We start from the raw sequence: 25,310 nt of genomic DNA on the forward strand, positions 1-25,310 counted from the left end.
GATAACCATGAAATATTTTCAAGAGTTTAGATTACAATCAAACAATTAAAAACTAAACGAAATCAAAATTAAAATATTAAAAAAAAACATAATTTATACATGAAGATAGCAACAAATTAAGTATTTTTAAATATTCGTTCCATTTACGGATTTGGATACAGCTAAACATTTAATTATTTAATTCAGATGAAATTAAATTAAATAAATTAAAAATTAAAATTTTAGTATTTATGAAAATTAAATTAAATTGATATGATTTGATTGATTTATTTTTTAATAAGTTTTTTATTTTTTATTATTTATTTTTAACATTCTAAAATTTAATTAAAATATTTTAATTTTTGTTATAATTTAATTTCTATATTATTAAAAATAATATATTATTATAACTAATCTATTCAGTTTAATTTTTTTTAATTTTTTCAAATCAAAATTAAATTGAATCGAAATAATTAAATTTTTTAAATTCGATAGATTTTCAATTAAATTTTTTCGATTTAAATTAAATACTGTTCACCTCTAAATTTAAATAGTTATAATCGAGTTTGAAATTGATTTGAGTTTGAAAAATAATACTTCCAACAAGTTTAGATTTTATTTATAAATATTTATTACTTAAATTTATTTATATAAATAATTAATTTAATATAAAAATATATATTTTATAGTAATATTTATAAATTTTTTTATAAATTTTTATTTAAAAATTAAAATTTAAATATTTTTTAAAAATATTAATTTTTTTAAATAAAAATTATTTTTTTTATAAATTATTAATTAAAATATATGAGAGTAAACAAAATTTTATTTGGATAAATAATAATTCAATTTAGAATGAAATAATTTTTAATCGGTTGTTTAAATATTTTAATATAAATTAAATTGAAATTTAAATATTTTAATTTTCGTAGGTTCTTTACTGTTTATATTTCTATTTAAATATAATTATTTTTAAATTAAAATAGGCGTACAAATTTCAGACTTTTAGTTAGTATTCTTATAAAAAATTAACATTGAACCGACCATTCCATCTAAGCAACTCCATAAAATTTGTTCAAGAATTAGATTTCACTTAAAATTGAAGAAAAAAAAATAAAATAATGAAAAAATTGAACCAGATTTGAAACATTAAAGAATAAAATGAAATTAATAATTATATTTATTTTGGTTAGGTTTTTTACCAAGACTCAGATTTGAACCGGACACTTGGACCCTCTAGTCTAACAAGTGAACCGAGCACCAAAGCCTTTAGCAGTCAAAACTTTCCCCAAAATTTACCATAATCCAAACACCATAGCACCAAACGCACCGTTTTCTACTCTCGCATCGTCAAAAGTTTGCCCCAAATTTCGCCGGAATCCAAACACTAGAGCCCAGCGACTTGTGATTCTTATTTAAATCCTGGTGCTGGTGGGAAACCAAGGAATTAAAATCGTTAAAAGGAAAAGGAAATTGATTTTTTTTTTTTCTTAAATTCTATTTCAGAACATAACTTGCTATATTAGCTTAAGAACAAGTCAATCCAGGGAGAGAACGCAAATCTTTGATCTTCTCCTTTGTTAAGGCTGCCCGATGGCGGAGAAGCAGCTTATAGTGGCCGTTGAAGGCTCCGCGGCCATGGGCCCCTTCTGGCAGACCATCCTTTCGGAGTACCTTGAAAAGATGATCAGGTACTTTTTCATTCGTGCTTGCTGTATTGTTATAAAAATGACTTTTAATTTACATTATGTGCCATTAGGGTTTCTTTCTTTTCTCCCTTTTTTTTCAATGGATTTTCGGCATTTGGTGTTTCATTGTGGAGTTATCTAGAGTTCTCTCACTTGGGTATTAATAGTTTCGTGTTTCTATCTTCTGATAAACAACAACAAAAAAAAAAGTTTCTTGTAACTATATGTATAATTTTAGCACATCTTACTTCTTCATTGTGAATATGGCATTAGATAATTAGTTTCCTAGTTTATACGGCTATGTGATTACTGAACCACTACTCAATGTACAGTATAATAGTTCTTATACAAAATGAAATATGATTCTTTTATGTTATCTGTTCAGTAAAAGAATTGAAGCATCCAAACTTCGAATTTATTTGACACAGTTTCCTGAGATCTCATTTTTTCTTCTGCTTCTACTAAAGTAGATAGGCTTTATCTGAAAACTAAAACATATATAAAAAAGTAGATTGAGTTTTAAGGGTTTGTAATTCTTAAAGGATGGAAAAGAGATGAGGCAATGAAGTTGTCATAGAGGACTATATGTATGGAAAAAAAATCTCTTCTGTGAAAGCGATAGACATCAGTCAGATACATTAAGCATCTCTGATGCATAAAAATAGTGCAATTTACACTGTAGTTAGCCCTTAGTCTAGTAATTTGGGGAAAAAAAAAACTACACATGGAGCAATCAAGGGGAGCACATGTCTAATACATAATAAAAATGGTGAAAAAGAGGTTGCATTGTTTTTGATGGATGAGTTCTGGTGATCACACAATACCAATGGTTTGGAACAAATGATCCTCGAATGCAGATCATCAATGTATTTTTAACACAAAACATTGTCTAGCATGGTCTGTAGTACAGTGGTGCTTCTTTGTTACGGTGTTGAGCAAAGGTTATAAATGTAATGAAAAGGCAACAATATGGTGCATGGATTATGAAGACTCACTAAGAAAATCAAGAGACTCTCTTATTTCATGTTCCCCAACTTGTGTAAATCATTTGTGTAAATAATGATAATATCACCACAACTTTTGTGTACGGTTTGTTTAAAGATTATAGATTTGTTATCCATATTGCAACTGTTCCATCCATCTCATGGGATCTAATGATCCAATAGTAAAGTTCCCTTTTTCCTGTAGATCATTGCGTAAGGTTAATCTTTCTATTATGTCCTTACTCAACTAAGCCTCATTCATGAACTTAGAATGTCTTCTTAACCCAAAGAAAAAATATTGCTACAGCCTCGGGTGACCAATGATGCCTTTAGCCAAACAAAAAAGTTCTTAAAAGATTCTGGAAGAGAAGTAGAGGATCCCTAGAATTACGAGTCAGTAATCAGCACAATGCACTGCTGAGACTATAGGTCTCTCTTGGAATGTCCATCCTCCAACCAAGTTGGATAATTCTCCAAGAAACCCCCTTAAAATCCTGGAAGATTGTGCTTATATAGAAGCAGGATAAGACCACCTTGTTCCACAACTGATTAAAAGAAAAAGCCTGATCTTTGAATATGTGTGTATTTCTTTCATTCCAAAGACTCATTTACAACTCAAAAGGACTTTAGTTTCTTTTCTACTGCCAGGAGGTTTCCATTTATTACCAATAAATGTCTCCAAAGATTCTGGACATGCTAAATGTTCCTCAAAATTCAAATTGCCCATGCCTCCTCACTTTATCAGAACGAGTGAGGATGAGTCTAAACTTTGCTTATATAACTCGCACGGAAATCAAGAGATAAGGACTTATTGGGCCTTCATTTTTGGCAAAAGACCATCTTATTCTCCTTTTGGATAACTGCAGACTAAACAAAACACTTATCTTGACTGGCACTTTACTTGATCACACAGGTGATGAGTTTTTGTCACCTGCTGTTCTTAATTTTGTGCCTAAAAAGTTCACCACTTAATTCATATTTATGTGTTGGTTACAGCAACATCAATAATTATATAATATAAGGTTCATAATGGGGATGGTGACCATCTTGAGGACTTCTTTGTGAGCATTAATTGTATTTCTAGAATTTGGAGAATTTCTGAGTGTGTATTTCTCTCTTAATCTTTATAAAAATTTACATGTCTATTTATACATAAAGAATTGCACTCGGAAAGAAAGAAAATAATTACAAGATAAATTCCCACAATTAAGCCCCTAATTTATGCAAACAGATCAGCCTTCAATCAGCAACTAAATAAGCCAACAGTATTAATATTAAATGGTATCAGTGTATGATTATTTACTTTCTGTTCAGGTCACATATGTTTGTTCTATATACATTATAACCCTTGTTCACTTTGTGCAGGTCTTTTTGTGGTAGTGACTTGACTGGGCAGGTAACTCTGTTTGCACTTTGGTGGAGTTTTAATGATCTTGATCCAGTTCCTGAAGTATTAAATTCAATCAAACACTACAGGATACATGAGTTGAGTGGTCAGATCTTACTATAATAGATTTAAGGATAGTTTGGCATCTCCAAGTTTTCTAAAACTAGGTTCTATCTCTAAGATGGTAAAAGGGTGTTTTTTTGGCTCTCTACATATCAGCTTTCCTTATTTTTCGTCATCCGAGTTTTAGCAAGGTTTGGCTTGAACTGGTGGTCTTAACTGGTAGGCACGCTCCATGGAATCAAAATTTCCATGGATAGTTTATTTTTTATTTAGTTACTTAGATGGAACAGTTCCTTTAAACTTCCATTTTCTATTGGTGCTCTTATGACTGTGACTTGGATGGAATAGATTTTTTTTTTTCAAAATTTCCCCATTATGTGAATTCCTTTCTAAATAAATTAGTCATGGAAGGAGTAAGGAGAGGAAGAGGGAGACCTAAAATTAGGTGGAGGGAAGCAGTGTTGAAAAATTTGCAATTTTTGAATACTGAGGTGGAATTAGTCTCAAACAAGCTAATGGCAAAAAAAGGAAAAAAGAAAAAAGAAAGAAAGAAAACAAATCCATATAGCCGACGGTAACTAATTTGGGATTAATGTTTAGATATTGTTGTAAATTCCTTTCTAAGCTTTGGTTACTATTGCCTTGTAAATGTTCATACATGGTGATGTGTGTTATTTTTCTTTCTATGAAACACAGAAACCTTCACCTTCTAATGCCGAGCTCTCACTGGTAACGTTTTATTCCCATGGATCTTATTGTGGTATGTCTTTTTCTTAATCCTTTTGATTCACCTTCTGAAAATTATATCTTGATTGATGGAATTATTGCATGTTACCACTGTGTATTTATTTGTGGAATAAAATATAAAGCTGAGTTTCTGCTTGCATTCGGTTTTAATCTTTACTTGAAATTGTTTGTTTGGCCTGCACAATGTTTTTTTAGGTCTTTGAGAGTTGAAATAAGATTACCTTTTTGATTTGCTATTAGGTTGTGAAACTAGTTCCATTTTTGTAATTTTGGTCTTTTAGTTTATGTCAAAGTTCTAAAGAACTTATGCACATGATGGCATGTACTTGATGTTTCTATAGCAAACTTCCTTGAAGTTGTACTTTTCTTTAGTTGATGCACAGTTTAAATATTTCCTACACATCGAAATAAATTGCAATAATTTTGAATGTGCATTCCATGATCTCCTTCAGTTTGAAATTTTAAATGTTATGGCAATATGTTGGACCTGTAATTGTTCTACATGTATGCATAGTTATGTGAAATTTAGTTCTCGAATTTGCTTTGCTTTGTTTATTCTGTACAAAATTGTAATTCTCTCTCTCTCTCTTTTCCCCCTTCATGTAAAGCTTGCTTAGTGCAACGAAGTGGCTGGACAAGAGATGTTGACATATTTTTACAATGGTTATCGGCTATTCCTTTTGCTGGTGGTGGCTTCAACGATGCTGCAATTGCAGAAGGTCTTTCTGAAGCTTTAATGGTATGAGGTGTTTATCTAAATTTTTGTCTTCCGAGTCCTATCTCATTTTAATTCCTCCAAAAGGAAAAAATTCATTTGTCTTCCTATAATGGTGACAGCTATTGGAATTTCTGTGCTTTCTTTTGAGGAAAAGCTCAACTCGACTAAGTATTAGTCCCAACTCCCAATCTAGTTTGAGTCAGTTTAATGGAATGCTTAATTTAATTCTACCCATTTTATGAATACAAGAATTGAAGAATATAATGCTACTAAAGCCTTTTTCACTGTAATTAATATATGCTCATTTTTCGGCGTTGGTGCATTTGTTGTTCTACCCTAAGCATGCATCATATTTCAATCACTCTCCTCACAACTTATTTTCATAGATTTGACTTGTGACCTCTTTGGTGATTGTTCTATTACACATACTTTCAATAACTTTATTTTTCAATTGCAAGGGGTATTTCTCAGGTTTACTCTTTTTACTTCATTCAGATGTTTCCTTGTACTCAAAATGGAAGCCAAGCTCAACAAAATATAGAAGGACAAAGGCATTGTGTTCTTATTGCGGCAAGTAACCCCCATCCCTTGCCGACACCAGTCTATCGACCACAAATACAAAATTTGGAGCAGAGTGAAAATATTGATCCACAAACTGAAAGTCGTCTATCTGATGCAGAGACTGTTGCAAAATCTTTTCCCCAGGTAGTTTGCTCTTGTTTTCTTTGGCAATGTACTAGTGCTAACTTCTCGTGTCTTCTCTATTACCATTTGGTCACTGACCCCCAGTTTGTTACAGTGCTCAGTATCTCTGTCTGTTATTTGTCCAAAACAACTGCCAAAAATTAGAGCTATCTACACTGCGGTAAGAATGCTGATCTCTCTCTCTCTCTCTCTCCCTCTCTCTGGATGATCAGCCCGTAAATGAGCTGAGCCTTGAGTATCTCAACAAATATTTTTAATTTAAAATTTATTTATAATGCAAGCGGATAATATTTTGTGATAATAAAATAATATATAATTAAATAACACAATACTTGTAGACTAACTTTTGTATATAAATCCTACATGTTTCTAGTCTGATTAAAGTATAAAATATAACTAAAAGGGTTATGCAATTTTATTAAAACTAATAAACATAAAATCAGATATGAACAAATCAATGAACTAAGATATTATGTGTATAAAGCAATAGTTTTATACTCTCTCCATTCACTTTTATCTGTCATTTAAGGTTTTTGTGTGATGATTAAGAAAACAATTAAATCAGCTTAATTGAAACAAAGTGCTTTTTTATTTGGCAAAATTGCCCTTTGTCTCACATAATTACTTTCATCTGAATAATTCTTTCCATTAAGCAACTATAGAAAAGTGAGATAATTAAGAGTAAGGAAAAGGTAATTGATAAGAGATGTTTTAGGATATTGTAAAGTAATTATTGTATTTAGTAGATATAGGGGTAAATTTGAAAAAAAAATTAATACTCCTTAAGTTTCTTCAAGTTATAGATAATTTTGGACAAAACGACTTCTCAAAAGTGACGGCTAAAAATGGACTGAGGGAGTTACTAAGAACACGATACAATGAATCAAAATTAATTGAAATATATGGAAATCTTAGACATTATAACTAATAAACATACATGCCTTATTAATATGTGAGTAAAAAGTGTTATAAATTTAATCAAGTTTTTGGTGAAATTAAGTTTTGCATAAAAAGCTAATTGGAACCATTTTGTCTATGATAAATTACCAACTAAATCAAGACTATGTTGTTTTTGGTGAGTTGCTAGTCCTAAATCTTACAAAAACTATGTCCATTGGGGATGGAGACAGCTAATCTAAAACTATATAAACTTATTCTTTTCTTCATTTGTGCAGCTGCAACCCCACCCCCTACCCCCCTCCTTTTTTCTTCATTTAGTCTCATAACTCTTATTGTACTCCTTCCCTCTCTCTAAAAATCTCTTGGCCCTGACGTCCTTCACCTTTTGCCATCAGACCTCCATTATGGCTGCTTCCTCTCTCATGATCACCCCCTGAACCTCCTCAATATCATGCCCCTTTGTTTCCTTTCTTCCAGATTTCAGTTGCTTATGCAGTGCTCCTCTACATTGTGCCCTACTCCATGATTGAGAGAAGAAAAAATATAGATGCCTAGATTTCTATGTTAGAGAACTTGTTTATCTTCGGCTTCATGTTGAATTTTTCTATGTTTTTTAGCCATAAAATTTTTGCATTGTTTGATAGCTGCTTATTTTTTATTTTTTTGAAGTTTTAGCCAAAGTCAGTCCATGATGCATGATAAAATGCTGATTAATATTGGATTATGATCTAACAATGAAATGATTTTATCTTGAGCCTAAGCCTATCCAATAAACAAAATTGAATTTGAGCTTGGCTCGTCTATTGTATACATGAACCTAAGATGAGCTGAGCTTGGGTTTCATACAAATCTAACAAGCTGAGCTTTAAGCTTTATTCAAGCTTGAGCTATTGAAAGCTCAGCACAGCTTGTTTGCACCACTAGAGCAGAGTGTTTAATTTGTATTGTAGTGTAGTCAGCATTTCAATTGGACTTCTCTTTTGTTCACTCTTTTACTTTTTTAGCCTGGTCAACCTCCATTTGACCACTGATTGCAGACTTGAGGATTCAACTCTGAACTTTGTGGAATTTTGATAATGGATGCTCACATAGATGAAAGCACTGGCCAAAACATAAATTTGTTTTCAAACAATGGTGCATATAAAAGGATAATAAAAATAGAGGGAACCAGCATTGTTATAGTATCTGAAGAATTTTGGGAAAATTTTGAGTATTTTTATATTTCACTCTTAATCTTTACAATTGGTCTACATGACTATTTATACACAGAGAATCATATCTAAACAGGAAGTAAATAATCAAATAATAATTACAGAGATAATTAAGGATCCTAATCAGATCAAATCAAATCTCTAGAATCAGCTAGGATTAGTTAAATAAGTCAACACTCCCCCTCAAGTTGGTGCAAAGATGTCACACGTGCCCAACTTGCAAATCAGATTATGGTAGATCTTGTTGTTAAGCCCTTTAGTAAACACATCCGCAAGTTGCCCCGTAGAAGTCACATGAACTAGGCTCAAGACACCGTCTGTTAATTTTTCTTTAATGAAGTGCCGATCAATTTCAATGTGCTTGGTTCGGTCATGTTGGACTGGATTTTGTGTTATACTTATAGCAGCTTTATTGTCACAATACAAAGTTATCTTGTCTCTCTCGGACAATTTCAACTCTTCCAATAACTTCTGTAACCATAAGAGTTCACATACTCCTTGGGCCATTGCTCTGTATTCTGCTTCCGCACTTGACCGAGCAACAACACTTTGTTTTTTGCTCCTCCAGGTGACAAGGTTCCCCCCACAACTGTGCAGTAGCCAGAGGTGGATCTCCTGTCATCGAGAGATCCTGCCCAATCTGCATCTGTAAAAGTTTCAATTCGGAGATGACCATGTTTGGAGTAAAGAAGCCCTTTCCCTGGCGCAGACTTTAGATATCTCAAGATGCGAAGTACAGCTTGCATATGAGTCTCACGAGGGTCATGCATGAATTGGCTGACTAAGCTAACAGCATAGGCTATATCCGGTCGAGTGTGTGAGAGATAAATCAACCTTCCTACCAATCTCTGATATCTTTCAATATCCACGGACTCACCAGTTCCTGCTTTCAGCTTGTGATTACTTTCAATGGGAGATTCTGCTGGTTTACACCCCATCATACCAGTTTCTTCCAAAAGATCTAGAATGTACTTTCTTTGGGAGATGAAAATTCCTTTTTCTGATCTAGCCACCTCGATACCTAGAAAATATTGCAGTTTTCCCAGATCTTTGATTTCAAATTCTTGGGCCAACAACCTCTTTAGTTGAGCCATTTCCTCTTTGTCATCACCTGTCACCACTATATCATCAACATACACAATAAGAAGGGTGATCTTACCCTTATGATGTTTGATAAACAGAGTGTGATCAGCATTGCTTTGTTGGTAACCAAAGGACATCATGGCTCTGCTAAACCTGTCAAACCAAGCTCTGAGAGATTGTTTTAGCCCATACAAAACCTTTTTTAACCTGCACACCTTTCCTTGTGTCTTCTCATCAGCGAACCCAGGAGGAATTTCCATGAACACTTCTTCCTCTAAATCTCCATGGAGGAAAGCATTCTTCACATCAAACTGTTGCAAGTCCCAGTCCAAGTTGGCTGCGCAAGATAACAAAACTCTGATTGAGTTCATTTTTGCAACTGGTGCAAATGTCTCTTGGTAATCCACTCCATAGGTTTGGGTGAATCCTTTAGCAACCAATCTGGCCTTAAACCGTTCAATTGTGCCATCAGCTTTGTGTTTCACTGTGAACACCCATTTACAGCCAACGAGTTTGTTCTCAGGTGGGAGAGTGACAAGCTCCCAAGTCTCATTTTTAGCCAATGCTTTCATCTCTTCAATCATTGCTTTCTTCCATTTAGGATCTGCAAGAGCTTTCTTCCAATCCTGTGGAATAAACACAGAGAAAATAGACAAGGCAAAGGCTCTATAGGAAGGAGATAAAGATTCATAAGAAACAAAGTTAGAAATAGGGTGTTTAGTGCAAGATCTGACCCCTTTTCTTTGTGCAATAGGTTTATCTAAGTCATTGAAACATTCAAGAGTTGTGGGTAACTCACCAGAAGAAAGAGTTGTGGGTAACTCACCAGGAGAAGATTCTTGACTCTGAGTAGACTGCATAATGGCTTCTTCTGTCTTATCTCTCCTTGAATACCTTCTCAAATCTGGCTTGTCCAAACGACCAGTTCTCTCTCCCTGATTGGACATCTCCCCCTGTCTACTAGAACTCAAACTTTCTAGTTGAACCATATCATTCAGAATCACAGAATTCGGGATCACTTCTTCTTGCTCATTATTCTCCCCCTGAAGAGGTGAGTGTGTGGTACTGAAGTAGGGTTCAGTTTCTCGGAAGGTAACATCCATACTAACGAAGTATTTCCTAGAGGGAGGATGATAACACTTGTATCGCTTCTGTGTTGGAGAATACCCAACAAACACACATTTAAGGGCCTTGGGATCCAGTTTTCCTGCCGTCCTAGTATGGACAAAGCAAACACACCCAAATACTTTTGGTGGAACAACGTATGAATTCTTCCCTTGTAGAGCCGTCAAAGGACTCATAAAATTAAGGGTCTTGAGAGGCATTCTATTGATAAGATAAGCAGATGTAAGAATTGCATCTCCCCAATATGTTTTGGGTAGATTCATGGTGAACATAAGAGATCGAGCTACCTCCAATAGATGTCTATTTTTCCTCTCAGCAACGCCATTTTGAGCACTAGTATAAGGACAACTAGTCTGGTGTATTATCCCATTACTCTCCAAATAAGCAGAAAAGCTACTATCCATGTATTCTCTTCCATTGTCAGTTCTCAAAATTTTCACCTTAGTATCAAATTGAGTACAAACCATCTTATGAAAGGATTGAAAATAAGAAAAGACATCACTTTTAGCTTTAATCAAATAGACCCAAGTCATTCGAGTGCAACAATCAATAAAGGTGACAAACCATCGATTACCAGATAAGAAGACCGTTTGAGTAGGCCCCCAAACATCAGAATGAATAGTTGCAAAATGAATTTGACTTTTATTATGACTCAAAGGATAGGATGTTCTAGTGTGTTTAGCATACTCACAAGCATCACAACATAAAGAGCCAAACTGGGTTTTAGCAAACAAATCAGGATAAAGTTTTTCTAAAACAAAAAATGATGGATGCCCTAACCGCCGGTGCCACTGTATTATTTCCTGATTGACATCCTTATTTTCTCCAAAACAGGCTTGAGATATCGAAGAAGCCGGATCACCCTCCAACATGTATAAGCCATCATGCAACCTACCATTGCCAATCATCTTCCCTGTGCGAAGATCCTGAATAACACAATGATCAGGAAAAAATTCAATTTTACAGTTAAGAGCATTGGTGATAGCACTGACAGATAAAAGGTTGACAGGAAAGTGGGGAACATAAAGGACAGATGATAATTTAATGTTGGATGTGCAAATAACAGAACCTGTTCCGGATATGGGAGTAAAAGAGCCATCAGCAATTCTGACACTATCTTTGGTTAGAGAAGGAGAATAATTGAGAAAGCCTTTATAAGAGCCTGTCATATGTCTATTCGCACCAGAATCGATAATCCATGGAACATTATTAAAAGAGGAAGCATTACCTGACTTTACAAAGTTAGATGTAGCACCAGAGAATGAAGAGGTGTCAATATGAGACGAGGCGCTTGAGACTCTGAAGTTCATTAGGGGAAAGGAACTCAGTCGTTGTTGTCTCCTTAAAGGGCTCCTCCACAGTTTCTGCTAACTTAGCTTGATTTCTAGAGGTACCTCGTTTTCCTCCACGACCTCTAGTGGGACGACCATTAACTTCCAACAAGTCTCTTTGGTATGCCTTGGTTTCCCACAATAGTCACAGTGTAAGTGATCTTTCTCAGAAGTAGGAGGCTGTGGTGTGCTCAAACTGGTAGTCAACCCAGCCTTTTCAACTGGTGCAGTATGGAGCATAGCATGTCGACGACTTTCCTCTTGTTGAACATGGGCATGGGCCTCTTCTAGAGAAGGAAAAGGATTTCTTCCCAACACTTGGACCCGAATTGGATCATATTCGTTATTCAACCCTTCTGCCATAGTAAAGATTTATGAACAGTGAAAGAATAGGAGGTACCCAAGGTTGTACACACAAGAAAGCCCAATTGATTCACCAAAAGACCGGGTAACAGCACGGGAGAGCCGGAAAGATGGTCGGAATCGTCGCCGGAGTGATCTGAGCTGCGAAACAGTGACAGACGATGGATCACGCGCTGGGAAGCGACGGGTCACGCGCCGGGAAGGGGTGGCGTGTGAGCCTCACGCGCAGGCTTTTCCGACGTCGGAGCTGGTCGATCGGCCGGCGGCAGTCCGGCGGTTCTCCTGGTGCCGGCGGTGAGAGAAAAAGAGGCTCCTAGATGGGTTAGTACCAAAATTGGTAGATCTAGGGTTTTGAAACCCTAAAAATGAAAAATTGAATTTGGATCCAAAAAATCAGGAAAAGGCTCTGATACCATGAAGAATTTTGGGAAAATTTTGAGTATTTTTATATTTCACTCTTAATCTTTACAATTGGTCTACATGACTATTTATACATAGAGAATCATATCTAAACAGGAAGTAAATAATCAAATAATAATTACAGAGATAATTAAGGATCCTAATCAGATCAAATCAAATCTCTAGAATCAGCTAGGATTAGTTAAATAAGTCAACAGTATCACATATAATGCTGTTATAGAACTTATTATTTGTGAAATTTATGGAAATTACTGATGTTCTGCTCAGTGATGACTAGGCATCCTAATGATGCATCACTTTGTCAATGCAGGGAAAGCGCAACATCCGAGCAGCGGATCCAGCAGTTGACAATGTTAAAAATCCTCATTTTCTCGTTCTAATATCTGAGAATTTCATGGAGGCTCGTGCTTCTTTAAGTCGTCCTGGAGTTGCAAATCTACCTTCTAATCAGAGTCCTGTAAAATTGGATGTTGCTTCAGTTGCTTCTGCTGCAGGTCCAGCGCCATCTTCAATACCATCAGGTTGTTTATGCAATTGTATCTACTTCTCAACTAGTATTTGCGATTGACACTTTGCTTTTTTGTTCTTTTTTCTCCTAAACATATCCACTACCTTTGATTTTGTATAAGAAAAAATGGGAAAGCAACTGCATTAATTAGTATTTTCATCATGCACCTTTGTCTAACCCCTTGTAAATTGACCTTTGTTTAGTCAGTAGCCTTATGTGGAGCATTTAGCTACTGGAGATATATATTTTTTTTATATATTTTATGTGACTTGAGACATATTTTTGGCTGTTGTATTCGCAGAGGATGTTGAAATGTTAACTTGTTAACCTTTAAATGTTGAGTTGTTGATGTTGAAAGAAATACTGTCTAGCATCCTATCATAATTTCAGCAATATTAAAGAAATTGAACGGGATTTCATCTGAAACTTATCCTGGCAGATGATAGGCTGTCAGTGCTAATCTATAAATTGCAAATTGAAATGTTGACTATATAAACCATGGAACTAGTATTTTTCCAAGTCATTTAGGTTATAGCCGATATTTTTAGGCTCAGTAGATTACTGTCATTGTCAATTTCTCTTTAATATTCTGCCTGGTTGATGCCTAACTTGTTCTTAAATTTTAGTGAATGGATCTATCATGAACCGGCCACCAATGTCTGTTGGAACTGTTCCCACTGCAACTGTTAAAGTTGTAAGTATAATTTCCTTTGTTCTATATTTCTTGTCTTATCTGGGGAAAAATTACTGCTTCTGTAATGATTATGGCCTCGCTTATAAATTTATAACTTATGTGTACAGGAACCAACCACTGTAACTTCCATGGCACCTGGACCTGCTTTTCCACATATTACATCTGTGCGTCCTGCTTCTCAACCAGTTCCTAGTTTGCAGACATCTTCACCTCCTACAACTACTCAAGAGATGATTGCAAGCGGTGAAAATGTGCCAGACTTAAAACCGAGTGTCAGTGGGATGCAACAATCTGTACGTCCTGTGCCTCCTGGTACAGCAAATGTTAGTATACTGAATAATCTTTCTCAAGCACGCCAAGTGATGAACTCTGCTGCACTAACTGGGGGAACTACGATTGGTCTTCAATCAGTGACTCAAACTCCTGTAGCCATGCATATGTCAAATATGATATCCAGTGGAATGGCTTCATCTGTGCCTGCTGCTCAAAATGTATTTTCATCTGGACAACCTGGTATTACTTCAATAGCGGGATCAGGAACTACACAAGTTGCAGCAAACTCTGGTCTTGGTTCTTTTACTTCTGCGACTTCTAACATATCCGGAAACTCAAATCTTGGAATTTCACAACCAATCAGTAACCTTCAAGGAGGTGTTAGCATGGGTCCATCAGTACCGGGCATGAGCCAAGGAAGTCTTTCAGGAGCTCAAATGGTGCAAAGTGGAATTGGCATGAATCAAAATATGATGAGCGGTCTTGGTCCATCAGGTGTTTCTTCTGGGAGCAGCACCATGATCCCAACTCCAGGAATCCCTCAACAAGCACAAAGTGGGATGCAGTCTCTTGGTGTGAATAACAACTCAGCAGCTAACATGCCATTGTCACAGCAGACAACAAGTGCTTTGCAATCAGCACAATCGAAGTATGTCAAAGTCTGGGAGGTAAGTTGATAGGCAATTTTGTTAAATATTTGCGATGAATTTTCCAACTGCTGGTGGCAGCATTCCAGTTTCTCTTTTCCTCAAATCAAGGGTGGTGTGTGTATTCTTCCATTTTTTGAAAAGGCTGCTTAGACTATTGACTGTGAGGCATATTACTTAGCATCTTTCACTTATGCTTTGTCATACAGTATCTAACAAATTTTTATGCTCTCACATTTTAACAATATAATTTGCTAGCAACCTACTTAGCTGTCCTGAGCTTCAAGTCGAGTGGTTAAGATTAGTATGATCCTTTCTGCCTTCCTGTTAACACTGACATGTGTTGTTTTGAAAATACCAAGAATACTTCACATGAAGCTAATGGGAGAGAAAATTGCCAATACTTCTCTAAGAATAACCTCCATCAAGTTGATGCCCCACACAGCCTTAGTTTTTCTCCTCCACTCAAAATCACAAAGGCATTTGGTGATTTCTGATAGATTATAGTCCTCATTTGCCAAATCAGAACCTCTTAGTATATTTTTCCTTGATAATAGTGCCTTGGCAACTCCCTTAGGTTAGTAAAGGCTAAAATGACCGAAAATGTAGTGGGCCAGTTTGACAATGTGTTGAGCAGTATCTTATAGGCACTTGTTTGTAACTTCCTGTCAAAATTTTTTGAAACTAGTTGCTCTTCTTCACTGCATGTATTTTATTTGTGAAATAATTCCTTTGAGCGCCGTAATTGCATGCAGGGAAATTTGTCTGGGCAGCGACAAGGACAGCCTGTCTTTATCACGAGATTGGAAGTATGTCTGAAACACCTGATAAGCTGATAAATATTCATAATATACCTTTTTAGTTATTATATTTATAATTATTGCATAATGCTGTCTTATGTCTTCTTCATTGTTACTGTTAGGCCTAACCCACCAAAAAAACTAGCTCAAAAACTAGCTCAAGGGAACACCCAAAAATTAGCAAGGGAAGAATGTCTATGGCCCATATATGGGGTACATTACCGAGGACATATTTATGGGAGGCCCAATATTGGTGGGAGACTCTGATACTATATTAAATTTGGATTAGGTCTATATCACCTTAAAAGTTAGCTCAAGGAGAGGGGCCTCCTCCCTACGGCCCATATAAGACCACATTACCCATTTTCCAAATCGATGTGGGATTCAACAATTACTGTTCTATGTGCTTCAGCATTTATTTTTTCTATGCATGAACCTTACGCTTGATATTTTTTTTGGTTACAGGGTTACAGGAGTGCTTCTGCTTCTGAGACGTAAGTTTAGAATTATAAAATAACTTCTACTAAAAATCAACCTGTATGGAAATTTCTGTTCTTGAAGTTGCTTTTACATTTTCTATTTTCATTATTGAGATCAATACGTTAGTTGTCTTTCAGTGGGAAATATGTGCATTAAAGTAAGTTATCCTTGACTTGCCTTATTTGCTCCTGTGAGTTGGCAACCACTCATTTTTCTCATGATGGTGGAGAAGACCATACTTACAGACAGGTTTAGTTTTCAGAAAATTTAACATGAAATTACTTGATGGTGAGATGTGAGTTTTATCATGGAACATTTAGAGTGGGTTGGTGGCATCAACTCATGTTTCAGAATAATTTCCAACATTTTGGAGTATCCGGCGTCCATACCCTTTTCCATATCCAAGTGTCAGACACTACTACTTCAGTGTTAAGTGAAGGGCCCAGGTAATATAGGTTTTATGGATGTGTTGTCTCCGGGACTCATGACCTTCCCTATGTTTAGGTTTGAGAATACCTTGAATTGAAGGCTGAGATAAAATGAAACTGAGCATATTCTACATGGTAATGCTGCTAAAATTGAACCACTTGCTGAACAAAATCAAACTAGTTTTTACTGTTTTCAATTATTCAATAGAGAACTATTTATATAATCTTTATAGTGTATAAACATTACTAGTTGTTAGGTGTCAATAAGGTACAATTCTGGTCAGCTGCTAACCAAACCTAATTGAAGGATAATTTACTATTTTCTTAGGTTTTGAATTATTGAAGATTTACAATCTTTTTCCTGTAGCTTAAGCTGTGATGCTAAGTTGAATGTTTGTGATCCTAATGCCATGCTCCATTCAACTGTGCGGTGAACCTCCTACAATTATTTGAACTGATTGATAATAAATAATTAGTGCAATGGATCTCTCATGTGATGCGATCATAATACCCCTTGAAGTTGAAGGATGAGTTTATAATTTGACATTTGGTCTAGATTATAATATATCACAATGAAAGTTGGGTGATAAAGGACCGTGAATTAATGTGGCAGAGGTGAGTGTGCTAAGATGGATATGTGGAAATACAACAAAAGGTTATATTTGTAATAAGGTGGAATCATCACCCATTGAGGATGAGTCGTGTGAGGAGCTAAAAAGATAATTTGGTTGAATCCAACGTAGATTGGTACTTGGTAGCAGTGTTATTAAAGGTGTTGGGCAAGGTGCTAGGTGCGACGAGGTGAGGCAATGCCTGGATGAGGCAAGGCCTCTCTTGCAAGAGGCCAGGCAAGGCACAAGGTGATGCAAGGCGCTGCCTCCCCCCCCCCCCCTTGCTTTTTAAACACCGAATTGTAATCCATGTTTTCTTTTGAAGCAACTGTTATGAGGATATAACTATAATTATGCTAATTAATTAGAGATTTATATCCCCATAATTTGGCTAATTAATTAGGGATGTCCCTGCAATTATGCTAACTTATTAGGAATATACATATATATATATATACACGCTAATTAGGAAGGAAATAATATAGTATGTATATAGTTGACTTTTTATATATATAAAGTATGGTGGCTCACTTTAAAAAGATCTCTTGCTTGAGGCTATAGGGCATTTGTCGCCTTAGATTCGCATCTCGCCTAAGGCTATAAGGTACCATCACCTAAATTCATATCTCACTTTAATAACACTGAGATGCACCACACAAGATATTGGGGACATCTAAGTTACAGGAGTGAAGACAATAGGAGCTATGTAGCTAACATGGGGTGAAATAGGTGGGAAGAATTTAGAATGTGACATTAAGATTGACCAGAATGGAGAAAGTGATTCATATAGCTGAGTTAACAACATTTAGATTGAAGAGAGTCGGAAAGATAAAGTATTCATCATTATTGATCTCAAACTTCCTGTGAACCATTCAAACTTACTATACCGTTGTGGGAGGGAGCCTTGTCATCTGGAGGAGTAAAAAATAAAGTGTTGTTGTTTGGTCAAGTGCTGAAGCAAAATACAGAGTAATGGCCCAAGGTGTGTGAACTTTTATGGTTACAGAAATTATTGGAAGAGTTGAGAAGATAACTTTGTGTTGTGACAACAAAACTTCCATCAGTATAATACAAAATCCCGTTCAATATGACCGAATGAAACACATTGAAATTGATTGGTACTTCATTAAAGAAAAATTAAGTGACGGTGTTTTGAGTTTAGTTCATGTGACTTCTAGTGGGTAACTTGAGGATGTGTTTACTAAAGGGTTTAACAATATAATCTACCATAATTTGATTTGCAAGTTGGGTATGTGTGACATCTATGCATCAACTTGAGGGGGAGTGTTTACTTATCTGCTAATTTCTAGTGATATGATTTGATTACGAATCCTAGGCATAAATTAAGATTTTTAATTATCTCTAATTATTTTGATTATTTGCTTCCTGTTTCTTTGTATATAAATAATTGTGTAAGTCACTTATAAAGATCAAGAGCGAAATACAAAAATATTTTAAAATTCTCCAAAATTCTTCATGTATTAATAAAATATAATTTGATAAAAGTAGAAACAAATAAATTAAAATAATTTTGACTATTTTAAAAAGATTATTTAGCTAAAACTGCATAATTTTAGATATTACATAGTTTTATCTAAAATTATGTAGTTTTGCTATAAAAAAAAGGAAACTAACTAAATTTGCAACATAATAAAAATTCATTTAGTTGGAGTTTATTTCTTGTGGGAACATTGCAACAAAGTTTTGAGGTTTTTTTTTTCTTCTTTTTCTTCTTTTTCTTCTTCTTAGTTTAAAAATTGTAATATAAAAACTATAATATATTTGGTTATTTAGTGTCTTGATATATTTTAAATGGAAATATTATATGATATTGTGAGATATTTGATATTATTTTGAAATTGAAATGTAACACTTGTTAATTTGACGTAAATAATATTAATACTATATTAAAAGTATTTAATTATTTCGTTCAAGTTTAAATTTTATTATAAAAATCGAAGATCGTATCGAAACGGAAACAGAAATAAGAATCGATACTGAAATCAAATCGGAATCGTAAATACATAAAATCGTATTAGAACCATATCGAAATTTGGTTCTAGTTTCAAAAAGTTTAAGGAATCGACTTTCTGTTCCGGTTCATGTTCCTGCAAAGAACCGTCTCGGAATCGGAATTGCACACCCCTGGTTTTAAGTGTATATGATCAGTATTGCATTAGGTGGATAAACTTGATGTTGGCCGTTTTGATACGAGCAAGAAAATAATGCGATGCTTCAAAAATTTAAAATGGAAAACTCTAAATCAAGACAAATCAAGTTACTATCCTCAATTCAAGGCTTACGAGATGAGAACTATATTTGGAAAGTATGGGAGAATAAGGAAACAAGCCATACTCTCTTTAATACATATGAACGCATAACACAATTTCAGATCGCGTAATGCATGTATGGCCAAATTGCATTTAGGCCAATTTTGGTATTTTAGTATTTTGTGGGATTTGTTTTAAATTAATTTGGCCTATATTAGAAATCAAATTCGTGCAGAAGGAGATTTCTCCAAGATAATTTAGGAAAATGATCTTTAATGTAATTCAGGTCTGACTATTTGACTAGATATCCTTCCTATATTGTAAATTACTCCTTCCTACAATAGGATTAGAGTTTGAAGGCTATAAAAACACCCTTAAGGTGGCAGCCACAATTAGCCAAGGAATAAAGATGATGTTATGAACAATATTTTGGTTCTTTTCTATTATTTAGCAACTTATTAAGGTTTAACCTTGTAGCATTCTAATATGGATCTCCTCCATGCCTAGTTAACCTATCAAGAATTTTTTGTGGCGTTCTCGAAACTGGATTCGCTTGATTATCTATGTTTCTAATTACATTGGTTGGTTAGGGGTGTGGTAGAGCAATCTTCGCTTGATTATCTATGTTTCTAATCATATTGGTTGGTTAGGGGTGTGGTAGAGCAACCTTCGCTCCATTATTATGTTTCTAATCACATTGGTTGGTTAGGGGTACAAAAGAGCAATCTTCTGAAAGATATCTTGTCTTGTTTTTTGTCAAGTTGTGTGACGGGGTTTTTTATTACATGTTGATCCTGGATTCCGCATCAGTTGATATCAGAGCATGGTGATAGATTCCTATTTATCTATATTTGTTTATTTCGTAAGTTTTTTTTTATTTTTTTCTATCTTATTAATTTTTTATTTCGGTTTATATTATAGTTTCTCTTAAAAAAAAGAAAAAAAAAAACAGAGAAAATTTTTTTTATTTCAGTTGCGTGAGATTTTTTAAAAAAAGTGATAGATAAAAAAAAAAGAAGAGTAAAGAAAAAAAATCATTTCAATTGTCTGATTTCAAAAAAAAGAAGAAAAAAAAAAAGAAGAGATATGTCAAAGTTTAGTGTTTTATTCACAAAATGTCATACTGAATTTAAAAAGGATTCTATGTATGTCGATTCTATATATGTCAATTCTTTTCTTGTCATTATGGTTGAAGATTCGAGGACGAATATTTTCGAATAAGGAGATAATGATACGAGTAAAGAAATAATACGATGCTTCAAAGATTTAAAATGAGAAACTCTAAATCATGACAAATCAAGTTACTATCCTCAATTCAAGGTTTACGAGATGAGAACTATATTTGGAAAGTATGGGAGAATAAGGAAACAAGCCACACTCTTTTCAATACATGTGAACACGCAATACAATTTCAGATCGCATAATGCATATATGGTTAAATTGCATTTAGGCCAATTTTGTTATTTTGGTATTTTAGTATTTTGTGGGATTTGTTTTAAATTAATTTGTCCTATATTAGAAACCAAATTCGTGCAGCTCATTTAGAAAGGAGATTTCTCCAAGATAATTTAGAAAAATGATTTTTAATGTAATCCAGGTTTGACTATTTAACTAGATACCCTTCCTATATTGTAATTATACCTTCCTACAATAGAATTAAGGTTTGAAAGGCTATAAAAACACTCTTAAGGTGGCCGCCACAATTAGCCAAGGAATAAAGATATGTTATGAACCATATTTTGGTTCTTCTCCATTATTTAGCAACTTATTAAGGTTTAACCTTGTGGCGTTCTAATATGGATCTCCTCCATGTCTAGATAACTTATCAAGAATTTCGTGTGGCATTCTCGAAACTAAAATCACTTGATTATCTATATTTCTAATCACATTAGTTGGTTAGGGGTGTGGTAAAGCAACTTTTGCTTAATTATCTATGTTTCTAATCACATTGGTTGGTGAGAGGTGTAGTAAAACATCCTTCTGGAAGATATCTATGCTTTGTTATTTGTCAAGTTGTGTGACGGGATTTTTGATCACATGTTGATCCTAGGTTCCGCATCACATTTTATAATAATAATTGTTAGCAAACATGATTCCAACTAAAGAACTGCAACACTTGACTTATTTTGGATGATCTTAATCATAAGTTTCAAGTGCAGAATCCTTTCAAACTTACCTTTCTTCTTCCTTCTAAACGAGTAATGAAAACAGTAGCAAGGTTCGTTCCTTATTGGGTTATGTTTTTGTATCCCTTCACCTGCATACTCGTTTAACTTTTTTTGAGTTCCTTTGTGGCAAGCCAGCACAATATGCAAACTCATGTATATTGCTCGTTTAACTTTTTTTGAGTTCCTTTGTGGCAAGCCAGCACAATATGCAAACTCATGTATATTGCTCGTTTAACTTTTTTTGAGTTCCTTTGTGGCAAGCCAGCACAATATGCAAACTCATGTATATATGGAAGAAATAAATATTCAACTGTTGATAAGTTCTCTGGTCCCTTCTCAGGCTTGCAGCAAACTGGCCACCAACAATGCAAATAGTTCGGCTTATATCTCAGGACCACATGAATAACAAGTAATAGCTGTATTGCTGTCTGTCCTGCATTTTTTGTATTCAATTGTATTTGTCTAGATTTGCTATGTGTCTGATCCTTTCTTGTGTTCGTTTATTTGATATAGGCAGTATGTTGGGAAGGCTGATTTTCTAGTATTCCGGGCAATGAATCAGCATGGATTTCTTGGACAACTGCAAGAAAAGAAGCTTGTGAGTTGCCCGAATGCTTAGATCCTTTTACCTCTGCTATGAATCAGCATGCATTTGTAATACACTATTGCTTATACTTCTGCTATTATTTTCATTATTGGAATAATTGAGGTTAATAGTCACATAAATCCTAAACTTCAATGCTCTTTGCAATTTTGGCCAAGCCTCAGAAATAAACTGTTGCCACAACTTCCTTTATGAATTGCAATCTGGTAAAGTGATTCTAAACAACATGCTAGGAATCAAATCAAATAGATCTGTAACAAGAATTATAGAAAATGATCTTGTATCAATAGAATGAATATGGAATTACAACCTCCTTTCTCTCTGAGAACTAATTAAATGAACAGAAACCAATAACAGTGCTGATAACTAAATTGCCCTCGGGAATAGCTCAACATACAAAGAGTAACCTGCCCTTCTAAAACAGAGAATTAGCTCAACATACAAAGAGTAACCTGCACTCTTTTTCTCTCTTTATACTCTTTTCCTCTCCCTCTGGGCATGCTTGTTTCATCCCTCCATCCCATCAACCTCCTTTCTGTTGCGGCCCTTCTGGAATTTAATGTTCCCCAGCCCTGAGGTTCAGCTGCCTTCCTATCACAATCAATTCCCTTGAGGCTTGTTTCGATTTGTAGTAATAATTCCAAGTTTGCAACTCACCCTTGAAGTCATGGCATATATTTGTTCTTCGAACTTTCTTCCAAAGTTGCACATAAATCAAAGGCCAGGATCTTTTTGAAACCGCCCAGGTTATAAGAAAGAAAACCTCCTGAAATTAGTTCCCTTGATTAGTTTGACTCTTTTATTTAATTTTGGTTGTTTCAACCTTGTTTCCTAGTTTGTGTGAATACATGGACTTTATATTTAATGGACTTTTCTGATGTTAAATGTCAATCTTAATTTCCCAAGTGTGCAGTCATCCAATTGCCATCACAGACGTTACTGCTTTCTGTTTCGGACAAAGCCTGCCGCTTGATAGGGATGCTCTTTCCTGGGGTAAGATTTTCTGTGCCTTCTTTCATATCTGCAGGATTGCTTAAATCTCTTAAAATCACAAGTTACAGAAGTTTGCAGCCTATATTGGCAGCATTATTTTTTTAGTGTGCTTCATCTTTATTAACTTTCAGAATATGTAGTCGTGAATAAGACATTTTAATTTACATACATCTTATGTGGAAGCAGGATATGGTTGTTTTTAAGCCTCAAATATCCAGTCAGCAGCAACAAATGCAACAGCAGCATCACCAGCAGATGCAACCACAGCAGCATCCACAGTTACAACAGCAACAACTTCCACAGCTTCAACAGCAACAACTTCCACAGCTGCAACAGCAGCAACAACTCCCACAGCTGCAACAGCAGCAGCAACTCCCACAGATGCAACATCAGCAACAGCATCCCCAGTTGCAGCAACAACAACAACTCTCACAGCTTCAGCAACAACAACAGCTTCAACAGCAACAGCCACAGCAGCTTCCCCAGTTGCAGCAGCAGCAACAGCAGTTGCAGCAGCAACTTCCACAGCAGCAACAAATGGTTGGGACAGGAATGGGTCAAGCATATGTTCAGGGTCCGGGCCGGTCACAATTAGTCTCTCAGGGACCAGTTTCATCACAAGGGCCGACAAACATGCCTGGAGGTGGCTTTATGAGTTGAAAAGAACAATTAATTAGGAATATAATGCATCAGTGCAACAACTAAAGAAAAAGAAAAACTACAAGGAGCAATTATATTGACCTGTTGAGTCACTTGGACTAGTAATTTTATCAACAGGGTTTAAAATCTATTTATGATTAATATGTAAAATAATGATATTATCGAATCTGGCCTCACTACTTATACCAGCAGACACCCAGTGCATGATCAGCGTCCGTCTATTGTTGAGCTGTGTGGTCTCTAGCTTACCATAAATAAAATGGTCTATAACATTTTTATTTAACATTGCGACTCAGTAATCATTGGGATTAAAAGATGGGACTTTTCTTGAATCAAAGGGCTTCTCGTGAAAGGTTTTATACCTATGTTCTTTACCGAGATGGATGTTTAAAGTTAGCTATGCTATGCTGTAAGAACTGATGAATTTGGAAACTTGGGAGGCAAAAGCTGCAAAACCCATGGTGGCTTCCAAGCCTCCCATCGTACATTAGCAATGTTGACACGATCAAGAGGGAAATAAGATTGGGAGGAGTTGAACCTGTGACCTTCAAAATTCGATTGGGTGGAGTTGAACTTAAAATTTGATTTCCTACGCTTAGCATTTGAACTAAATTTGCAAGTGGATATTAAACTGATTACTCCACTCTCTGTCCTCTTTCTGCAAAATTAAGGAAATTTTCATAGCTGCCTGTTGACAAGTTTTCTTCCCGCTTTTTTTTTCTTCCAAGCCTTAAATCTATTGATTAGTAATATATATTTTTTTAACAGTAAAATATGCATAACCCAACAAGATTTTTAGTGAAACTGTGTATAAAAAAGAAAGTAGCTATGCCTGTGCATATTGCAATTATGGGCTATCTTGACAAAAGGAAGCAACCTTTTCCTACAAAAAAAGGGCAAAGTTGATACTGAAATTTAAAGAGTGCAAAGAGCTAAGAGAAAAGAGTTGGAGAGCTCTAGCAAAATGAGGAAGAAAAGAAAAGAGAAAAAAAGAGCCTATGTTCCATGGTTGTAATCATCTCCGATTAGTTATGAAATCTTTGTTTCTTAAACTTGTTTTTGCTGCTGCAATTTGAATGCTTGGATTTAGTTCCGATTTTAGTAGTTTGTTGTTCCTTTTTGGTTTGGTTTTATCCTTTGTGTTGAGGAAACTTTGGTGTAGTCCTCTAGCTGGTTTTTTGGAGGTTTTGTTGCATCCTTGCTGCTGTTATTTGATTTTCTGGTTTAGTTTGTGCTGTTGAATTTTTGTATTTTTATTTATGTCTGTCTTTTGTATTAAGGTTTTTTTAGATTATTCACTTAGCATGTAAACACTTGGGTCATACTCTCTCCTCCTCCACAACCCAACAGAAAACATGAGAGCTGAATTTTTTGAAGGATTGGACCACAAAGATTGACGCTGATTTCACATGAGGTTCTGTCCGGTTGCACACCAGTTGCAGTTGTAAATTGTAACAACATTGTCACAATG

At 35.0% G+C, this 25,310-nt stretch overlaps 1 protein-coding gene across 2 annotated transcripts; it reads left to right on the top strand.

The window, feature by feature from the left end:
* Positions 1-1,278: 1,278 nt before the first annotated feature.
* LOC110600417 (mediator of RNA polymerase II transcription subunit 25) lies at positions 1,279-24,122 on the top strand. 2 transcript variants are annotated; one of them, XM_021737277.2, is made up of 15 exons: positions 1,279-1,670; positions 4,016-4,046; positions 4,797-4,860; positions 5,456-5,586; positions 6,061-6,270; positions 6,365-6,430; positions 13,014-13,224; positions 13,838-13,905; positions 14,013-14,846; positions 15,581-15,634; positions 16,091-16,119; positions 21,923-21,991; positions 22,096-22,180; positions 23,100-23,179; positions 23,366-23,748. In XM_021737277.2, the coding sequence occupies exons 1-14, from the start codon at positions 1,573-1,575 to the stop codon at positions 23,157-23,159; spliced, it is 2,010 nt and encodes a 669-aa protein (XP_021592969.1). In that variant the 5' UTR covers positions 1,279-1,572; the 3' UTR covers positions 23,160-23,179; positions 23,366-23,748. The 2 variants fall into 2 exon arrangements, with proteins under 2 accessions (XP_021592969.1, XP_021592967.1); XM_021737275.2 differs by having other exon boundaries at positions 1,283-1,670; positions 23,093-23,179; positions 23,366-24,122.
* Positions 24,123-25,310: the final 1,188 nt, after the last annotated feature.

Source organism: Manihot esculenta, chromosome 14 (genome assembly GCF_001659605.2).
Source record: "Manihot esculenta cultivar AM560-2 chromosome 14, M.esculenta_v8, whole genome shotgun sequence".
Taxonomy (NCBI): Eukaryota; Viridiplantae; Streptophyta; class Magnoliopsida; order Malpighiales; family Euphorbiaceae; genus Manihot; species Manihot esculenta.